Source organism: Halichoerus grypus, chromosome 6 (genome assembly GCF_964656455.1).
Source record: "Halichoerus grypus chromosome 6, mHalGry1.hap1.1, whole genome shotgun sequence".
In the NCBI taxonomy this organism is placed as follows: domain Eukaryota; kingdom Metazoa; phylum Chordata; class Mammalia; order Carnivora; family Phocidae; genus Halichoerus; species Halichoerus grypus.
The window spans coordinates 15,253,833-15,263,568 of NC_135717.1; the positions used below are offsets into that span (position 1 = coordinate 15,253,833).

General features: G+C 43.7%; 1 protein-coding gene across 4 annotated transcripts in view; it reads right to left on the bottom strand.

Annotated features, from left to right (window-relative positions):
- Positions 1-2,318: 2,318 nt before the first annotated feature.
- CRCP (CGRP receptor component) overlaps positions 2,319-9,736 on the bottom strand; it is a 52,428-nt gene continuing 45,010 nt past the window's right edge. For 3 of the 4 annotated variants that reach the window (XM_036115275.2, XM_078074527.1, XM_078074528.1), the window contains 2 exons: positions 9,677-9,734; positions 2,319-4,024 (listed from right to left, as the gene is read on the bottom strand). In XM_036115275.2, the coding sequence (XP_035971168.1) occupies positions 3,878-4,024; positions 9,677-9,734 (205 nt within the window). In that variant the 3' untranslated portion in view covers positions 2,319-3,877. Of the gene's footprint in view, positions 4,025-4,071; positions 4,223-5,316; positions 5,418-9,676; positions 9,735-9,736 lie in introns of those variants that run through there. The other variant, XM_078074526.1, reaches the window with a different exon arrangement.

Sequence of the window (9,736 nt, forward strand, 5' to 3'; positions counted from 1 at the left end):
ATAAATAAAATCTTTAAAAAAAAAAAAAAAAAGGCCAGTAAGGACATGAAAAGATGCTCAGCTTTAATAGCCATTAGGGAATTATAAATCAAAACCACAATGAGATAGCACTTCACAACCACTAGGATGGCTGTAATCAATAAAAGGGACAGTAACAAGAGAGAGATATTGGATTCCGTCATGCACTGCTGGTAGGAACATGATATGGTACAAGTGCTATGAAAAACAGTTTGGTAGTTCATCAAATAAACAGAGTTATCACATGACCCAACAATTCCACTTTTAAGTATATGCAAAAGAGAATATAAGTCACATTTTGTACATGAATGTTCACAACAGCATATTCATAACAGCCAGAGTAGAAAAAACCCAAATGTCCACCAACTGATGATGAATGAATAAACAAAAGTGGTATATCCATTCAACGAACTATTGTTCAGCCATAAAAAGCAATAGTACAACATATCTGAACCCTGAAAATATGCTAAACGAAAGAAGTCAGATACAAAACGTCACATTCTGTAAGATTCGATTTATATGAAATGACCTGGATAGGCAAATACATAAAGTAGAAAGTAGGTTAGTGGTGGCCAGGGGCTGTGGGGGAAATGTTAATGAAGAGTGACTGCTAATTTGTATGGGGCTTCTTTTTAGGATGAAAAAAATTCTGGAATTAGGAGCGATGGTGGTACAACCTCGTGATAAATTCAAAACCACAGAATGGTGTAATTTAAAAGGGTGAATTTTATGGCATGAAAATTATATCTTAATTTTAAAAATATATAAAAGGATCTCTAAGCAGTTTTACTTCTTATCCCATTTGTTCATTGTGTAATTAAATAAAGTTGATGATTCTGTTCAGAGTATGTCATCTGTTTTATAGTTTAACTGAGAAATGATCCATGTGGCACAAGTGGGTGTTAAATTAGCTTCAGGGGAGAAAATGATTTAGCAAAGACTATTCTGGAGCATTAACTTACTTCTCACTAGGGTGTAAGCTTTTGAGAGCTGGTACACAATTATTAATTAGGGAAACGGTACCCATTATTTTATGAACAAACCCTGAATAAATGGGAAGTCCTCTGAGGTGACAGTAGGTCATACTGTAACTTTTTTTTAAAAAAAGACCTTATTTATTTAGAGAAAGCGTGCATGGGAGGGGGAGAGGGAGGGACAGAGAGGGAGGGAGAGGGAGAATCTCAAGCAGACTCCTCATTGAGCACGGAGCCCGACGTGGGGCTCGATTTTACGACCCTGAGATCATGATCTGAGTCAAAATCAAGAGTCTGACGCTTAACCAACTGAACCACCCAGGCGACCTCATACTGTAACTTTTAAGCAAAGGGGGGCAAGGGAAATATTTGGGTAAACCTCTAACTGGGAGTCAATTTTTTAAGAGCTCAGTGGTATCTTCCTGTGATAGATAACTAAAAAATCTTCCTGTGTCAAAAACTAGGGCTTTCCCCTAAAAAAATAAAAGATGAACTGAGATTCTAGGAAAGTCTGGAATAACAAATGGAGACTGGTCGACCTAAAAATATATCTAGCTACAGTAACTGAGCAAGACACTGGCATTAGTTCTCAAAACTCTGCCTCCCTCACATGCCTGCCCCAGTTCCCTTCAGAGCAGCCTCTCCTAGGGGACCAGACACTGGGTGTCAGCCACTATATGGGACATAATTCAACTGTCAAGTACACATTCAGTAACATTCACAGAGGCCAAGGACAACAAGCACGTGGATGTACTTTTTTTCTTTTTAAAGAATACAACAGTCATATGGTCAAAAACTAAAACCACATAGAAGGATATAAAATGAAAAGTAAGAGGCCCAGGCTCCCCTGCTCTCCTTCACAGATGTGATACTGATTAAGTTTCTTGTGCAAATATCTTATTTCTGAAATGTTACTAATGTGACAGGAATATTATACAGAATGTGTTTCTTTTCTATAAAGCTTAAGTCTTCCAGAGCCTTAATGTCATACTGTATGACCTTTATCAGAAACTGAGGTTAAATTCAGGTCCCAAATACAGAAACTTAAAATTTTCTTGCAATCTAAAATAGATTTCAGACCTAAATAGGTTCAACTTTTTTTTAACAAAAAATTCACACATTGTACCTTTTTTTTTTTTTAAAGATTTTATTTATTTGAGAGAGAGAATGAGAGAGAGAGAGAGAGCATGAGAGGGGGGAGGGTCAGAGGGAGAAGCAGGCTCCCTGCTGAGCAGGGAGCCCGATGCGGGACTCGATCCTGGGACTCCAGGATCATGACCTGAGCCGAAGGCAGTCGCTTAACCAACCGAGCCACCCAGGTGCACATTGTACCTTTTAAGTCAGATTTTATTTCTTTCTATCCATGGCAAAACAAACTTCAAAGATTTATACAAATACCAAAAGTTGGCAGTCACTTGGAAACAATCATTAACTAGATTAATCCATTAAGAAAATGCACTGAATACACTCAAAGTTAAAATGAAACAGTGACACAGGTATGATGCCTTGACAAATAAATCAACGGTTCTTGGTAAAACTCCCAATACCGAAGAGAGATTTAAAAACAAATGCCCTGCGAATTCCAGTTCTGCCTGTAACGAGGTCTCAGCTGATCCTCAGATAATAAGGTTAAGAATGACATCACTGTAACTAGCAGGGGTGGTGGGGAGGTTGAAATAACCTGGGAATTGCAAGGGTGTGGGAAGTAATCCAATTAATAGCAACACCGAAAATATGTAATCTCACAACAAAATGAGTACTGATTTGGAAAATTAATGTCTGTGGGCATTTTCTTCCCCAAAGGGGGAGCAGAGCGAATGTGGGAAATTAATTTTCAGCAATATTCCTAGGACCTAAGGCAACCACACGTCTGGAGCTACTGAATTCTCCAAAGCCTCAGTATCAACAAGCTCTTCACATGGTCATTGTCCTAATATTTGAAACTGAAAAACAGATGCAACCTTGCCATAGCCAACAAATTCAAATTCTTACTAATCAACCTCTGGTTCTTCATATCCCGTCCCTATCTGCGCCCTTTCCAAAGATGCAAACAAGCTGCCCCTTGTGCAAGTGAAGCTCACCTGGGCTCAAGAGGCGGCGAGCGCCCAGGGCTCCTGTCTCAGGGCAGGAGATGGCAGGTGATCAGAAAAGCAGCCGAGGCAGGACTTCTGTCGCCCCCGTCCGCAGTCTGCTGGGCTGCTTTTCAACTGGAAGGGGCTGGCGCCCTAACACCTCAGACTGAACAGGGAGCTGGTAAAGAACACCCCTGCCAGCAGAGGGAAGGAGCCTGCAGACCTGCGGAAGGGTTGGCCAGGCAGCTCTTCTCTCATCTTCGATGTTCTCGAGGACAAGCTTCCTCTAAGGTGAGCCACGTTCAGTGGCTCCTTCTGACCTAGAGCAACTATGTGCCTCTCTGGGAGTTTCTAGCCATCTAACCGGATTCTCCTCACTCAGCTCTCGCCCCAACAGCGCTCGGCGCCCCTGTCTGGGAAGCTCCTAGGGAAGCAGATGAAACTCATTAGGACATGGCCCATCAAAGGCAACACAAGTGTTCCAGCAGCTGTGTACGGGGCCCTGCCCGCCACTGAGGCAAAGGCCACAGAAGAAATATTTTTACCACAGAGGGCTGCACAGTCATTGTCCTCTTTGACTCTGTCCTCCTCTCTCTAGCTCTCTGCCCTGACAGCCTCAGTCTGTCTTCACCATGTTTCATCTCCCAGAGGCACGAGTACTTCTTTTTAGCTTATTTTTGTGATTTCTCCAACCAACCATGAAATCAGGCCTGTTGGGATAGAGGGTAAGACCAATTGAACAATCCTCTGGATAGCTGGGAAATGGCTGCTGGGCTTTTCAGTTTCATGAGGCGGTTAGGCCGGCTGTGTCCTCTATGCTGGGTCCTCTTCATCCATCGTCACGTCATCCGTGTTTTTCTTCTGTTCAGCCTCTGGCCCTGCAGGCAGAATGCTTGTGACGGTGTGGAGGAGGGCTTCGATCTGCTCCTCTGTGAGCCGTTCTTCACTCTCTTCTACCATCTGCAGAAGAAAACCTCTAAGGGTTACAGATGAGCTGCATAGGCGGAGTCCCCCTCACCTTCCCCACCCATGTTGTTCCCAGTCCGCTGGCCTCTGGCATGCCGAGCTCGGGGCCGGGCTCCAGAGCCCCCTCAGGTCTCTGGGTCCTCTCCATCCTGGCTCCAAGGGAGGCAAAAGCCAGCTCCAATTCCTATGCGACTGCTCAAAATGGGTCGGGGCAAAAAGCAAGTTGCAGGTTAGCATTTTTCTTCAAAGAAATAGAAAACCCAGGGGCACCTGGGTGGCTCAGTCGTTAATCGTCTGCTCAGGTCATTTTCCCCGGGTCCTGGGATCAAGCCCCACATCGGGCTCCCTGCCCCGTGGGAAGCCTGCTTCTCCCTCTCCCACTCCCCCTGTTTGTGTTCCCTCTCTCGCTGTCTCTCTCTATGTCAAAAAATAAATAAAAATCTTAAAAAAAAAAAAAGAAAACCCTACCAGTTCTATACCCATCCACGTGCACACACGAATATGTTGTATGTGCAAAGAAAACTCACCTCTGGGGAGTGAAATGGCACTTTACATACTTTTGTATTTCACAAGCACAGCTGTAACTCACGAATTAGATCAACAACTCATCTGACGATTGCTCACTGCGTGCCAAGTGGTTTATCTATTTCTTCCTCATCCCCACCCCTGCCCCCACTAACAGCTCTTTAGGGAGCTCATGTGCCTGACTGCACACAGCACTTCATATCTGTTATTTCTTTTAACCCTCACAACAATCCTGGCAAAGGACAAAATGAGAATCCAAGCCAGGCCTGCCCAACACTAACACCAACGATCAATCTAACACATATCATGTGGCCCTGGTCATTTCCTGGAAATGTGGGGCAAGAGTCTGATGAGTGATGGCTGGAAAATGATCCCCCGATGCCTCACTAAATTAGGTCCACTTAAAGCCCAGTCTAACAAGTCCTGGAAATCTACACATGGACGATCCACAATTATGAGCCAGTTTTCTTAGCCTCACCTCTAGTTCTTGATACATTAATGAATACGTAGTCAACAATGTTTTGTTTTTTTTAAAGATTTTGTTTATTTATTTGACAGAGCCAGAGAGCACAAGCAGGGGGAATGGCAGAGGGAGAGGGAGAAGCAGGCTCCCCACTGAGCAGGGAGCCCGACGTGGGGCTCGATCCCAGGACTCTGGGATCATGACCTGAGCCGAAGGCAGACGCTTAACCATCTGAGCCACCCGGGCGCCCTGTCAACAATGTTTTTAAGGGTAATATACAGGCAGGCAAATTACTTACCCATGCTCACTTAGTGACACCAGCCATCTATCACAAACAGCTAAAGGTGTCCAGGGTTCTGTTCTGTGGCATTTCCCACAGCAATCTCTGAAATCTGGCAACTAAGACCAAGAGGAATTCCACAAAGAAATCCTATCAGATTTAAGTAAAACAAGATGACAGGCTAGGCTTACAACCCTGAAGAGGATTTCAGTCTGACTGCCTCACTTTACAGACAATAGTAGAGAAGCTAATTAAGTCAGGTGATGTGGCCAAGATCACATCACAAACTCCTAGCAAACCATCCGTCTCTTCATTCACCTAGGTCCAAAAATGTTTCTACAACCAGAGAATAATCCTGAGTGTTCTAGGGTGGAGAAGATCCTGAGTGAACCAACGGGGCTACTTCCCATCATGCTGTGAAATAAAATGACCATTTCCTAAAGATTCAAAGGCTCCGTAAAATGTAACCTCTACTGAACAAGAAATAATCCTCAAAAACCCATTTTTAAAACCAGACATGCAAAATTAGGGTGCGTAAAAGGAAGTAATCTAACATGGACTGCCTCCAAAATATGAAGGAGTTGGAAAGGGGTATATCCAATTTGATTATTTAATCCTAAGAAAAGATGATCTCCATTTGAGAGCGGAATGTCTCCAAATTTATCAACTGGCACGTGCAGTTGATTATGAACTGTTTCCTGACTCAGGGGAAGCGGGAAAGGAGATTCAGACTAGTCTCAGGACAATGACAACCTCCCACCAGTATTTGCACAGGGGCTTTCCCAGAATCACTGCCACCAGAGCTTCCCAAGCATGCGGTCCATAAAGTCAGGCCAATTTAGAGATGAGTAAGTGCAGGCTCAGCATTATAAAGAAAACCTGATGTGGGTCTCACAGCAAGTAGTGTAAGGTCTTTTGACTTTGGATTCCAGCTCTTTCTAGAACACCATACCTCTATTCTTTCCTCTCGCAGAGATGCAGACTAGAGTCCACTGGTTTGAAAGAATTTAGTTATATGACTTCTGAGAGGCCTTCATTTTTATTTATTTATTTATTTTTCATTATTTTTTAAAGATTTTATACAAAAGTATGTAAAGTGCCATTTCACTCCCCAGAGGAAAATGACCTGAGCAGACGATTAACGACTGAGCCACCCAGGTTATTTCTTTGACAGAGAGAGAAGCAGTGAGAGAGGGAACACAAGCAGGGGGAGTGGGAGAGGGAGAAGCAGGCTTCCCGCGGAGCAGGGAGCCCGATGCGGGGCTCGATCCCAGGACCCTGGGATCATGACCTGAGCCGAAGGCAGACGCTTAACAACTGAGCCACCCAGGTGCCCCGAGAGGCCTTCATTTTTAGAAAACCAAATATAGAAGACTTGAACAGGCCACCTTCTTCCATCCTGATCTCTGGGTCTGGCAGATGCAACAATGATCAGGCGTCAGCTAAATGTGTTCATGGCAAGAAGAAGCTTCCATCAGCACACAACCCTCAGGGTCAGAAACTTTGCTTTTCAAACTAACATTCCCAGTCACAGCAAGAAAACAACTTCATTAAGCAAAATGAACACATATACACAAAAAAGAAACTTTTCAGAAACCAAAAACTTACTAACCCTTCTTGGATCAAGGCAAAATGATACTAACTGTATTACTCCTCACCTTTTCTTCCCAACACAGAAGAAACTGAGCCCAAATAAAGAAACGTAAAGCACCAACTCAATGTTCTCAAACACCCAATGTTTCAAGTTGTTCGGAATATAAGGGCGAATGAAATGTAAAAATCCCAAGTATTTGCAGATGTGTCAACAATAAATTTTTATCACATACAAAGGCCATATCAATTCCTAGAGGCTGTCAAACTGGGCTGCTATACTCCAAAAATGGTTTTTTCTCATTCTAAGCCATCAAGGCTAACTTCCTACTTTATCCAAAACAACAAAACAACTCAAACCTAATAACTATGGACACTTCTAGCTATCTGACCCAGAACGGTTCACTTAATCTCTGTAAATTTCAATTTTCTCTAATGTAAAATGAAAGTAATGCCTACAGTAAGGACTAAATGAGAACATATATTATAGTGTTTTGTAAGCCATAAAACTCTACCTAATCCAAGACATTTTATAATCACTAACTTATAACAGGCATATATGGTAGTGCTGTTCAGGACAGTGACTTGTGAGGTCATGAGGTTCACTGTCCTGTCTTCAGGCCAGAGAGCTCACAAACTGACCCAAATGAATACACAACAGGGAGTGGCAGAAATCACAGAAGCTGGTACCCTCATTTCCTCAGACTGAGGCTCACAACAAATCATGGCTGAGGTATAACTAAAAGAAGCTACAGCCTCCAAAACTGAACACTAATAAATGCTGGATGCTGAAAATACTTCTGGGACACGGGGAGAATAAATGGCTGTAAGGTTAATGCAGGGAAATTCTCAAGTCCTCTGTACTTCAAACCTGTGTGAAAACCTCATTTCTTAACCCTCTCTTGGGAGAAGAGATACTGCCACAAGCCTTGGTAAATGTTTTGCCACCCTTTGTAGCCAAATCCCAGGCTGGGGAAAATCTGACTATAAAATGGTCCGACTGCTGGGAAACAACATACACAGTATTTATCAAGACCTACTACTCACCTGTGAAAAGGAGAAAAAGAACAGTCTCAGGGGACGCCACACATATCTTTCTTCTCTCTATGCAAAGCACATGGCTTGGAGGAAAGTAAGGCTTTGAGTCAGACAGACCCAATTAGCCACTCACTAGCAAAGACTACGGTGAAGGCATCGAAGGTGACATATACAAAGCCCACTGCATATAGTGGGCACTCTTAATAGCAGCTAATTGTACCGTAATGATAGAGCTTTCTACGGGCTCTGGGATGAGGTCACGCTAATCCTCATCTCCTCTCTCCATCTGTCATTAAGCCATGAATAACATATGTTGCTGATTAAAGTTGGAGGAGACAGGACATGTGATCTTTAACCCAGAGGGACATGGATTAGTTTCTCGCTGATTTGTTTTTTCTTTTCTAAGCTGAATCTCCAACACAGTTGAAAGCATCAGAATAAGGGTACAAAAAAAAAAGGATCTCTATTTAGCCTGAAGCCCAGTTCCCCCAGAAAATCACCCTTTATGGGAGGAATTTTTCTAATTTAATTTTGGGTGCATTTTGAAGGACAGAAACAACACTGGGAAGACAATAAAAGTTTTAGTCAAAAATTAAGTGCCCCGTGAACCTTTAAAAAAGGGTTCTTTTTAAAGCAACTCTAAACATCATAGGTATTTTTGGCTACTTTCTTCCACAAATTTCTGAAGGAACTTTGACAAAGGGTAAGTATTTCTAAACTGACTTTGCAAACTCCTTAATTCTCATTTTGTTGATTCTCCAATCAGTTTTCTTACTGTCAGTTAAATGGCCTGCCTAATATTTGGAGCTTAACAGTGTTCTCTGCCCTCTGCAGCAGAGGGAAACTGCCCCAGGACACCAACACAGCAACTGCTCAGTTTGTCTCACTGGGCCTCATTTTCATATTCTCCTTAGACCATGTGTGGCTTCTACTCTGGCTGCCTCGCACAATTCTAAAGCTTTACGCTGCGATTGCTGTGTAGACTGTGCAATGAGGAGAATCCACTGACTGGTGGTATGCACGGAAGCAAGATGATCGAGTCTGTGGTTTTAGAACGTGAACGCTGACCGCGGTGGAGAAGGTGGACTGGAGGAGCCAGACTGAGGCAGGGATGACGAGAGAGGACAACCGCGAGAGCCACACTGAGAAATGACAGAAATGAACACAGTGCAGCAGGGAGAGTAGAGAGAACAAGGGAAGACAGAAGCAACAGAACCTGGGGACTAATGCATCTGAGATCAAAGGCAGGGAATGACTTCCAGGTGTCTGGCTTGGGAGACTGGGCCAGGAGGCTGAGTGAGAAAGAGAGCATGGGGGGAAGTGCATTTGTGCTCTGTGAGCCAAGAACAGAAACAGGAAGAGTAGGGTCGAAGGGTGGGAGTCGGGGAGGAGAAATTCTGCCAGAGTCATGGTGAGTCTACTGTTTTCATGCAACATCTGGTTGGCAATAACCCCTGCAGGAAAGCAATGGCCAGAATGGGGCAGGACATCAAGGGAGACAAAGAGCTGCTGAGACGCAGGCCCAAACCCTAAGGAAGGAACTAAATTTCCTCTAGTCTTCTACTTTCTCTAAGTCTATACTAACTAGGATCAAACTGGTGAGGTCTCCTTTCACTGAAGAAAAGGGGGTAGTCGGGCAGTCTTTTCAAGAAACGGCAGTTCCAGCCTTGTCTGTTCTCAGTCTTTATTACCCTTCCTCCCTCTCAGATCCAGAAACCAATCCCCTCACGTTCAAGCCTCCTTCACTCACCAGCTGGATCTCAACAGCAGTCATAGGCCTGTGATTCAGCAGCTGAAGCTTTTCGGCTCT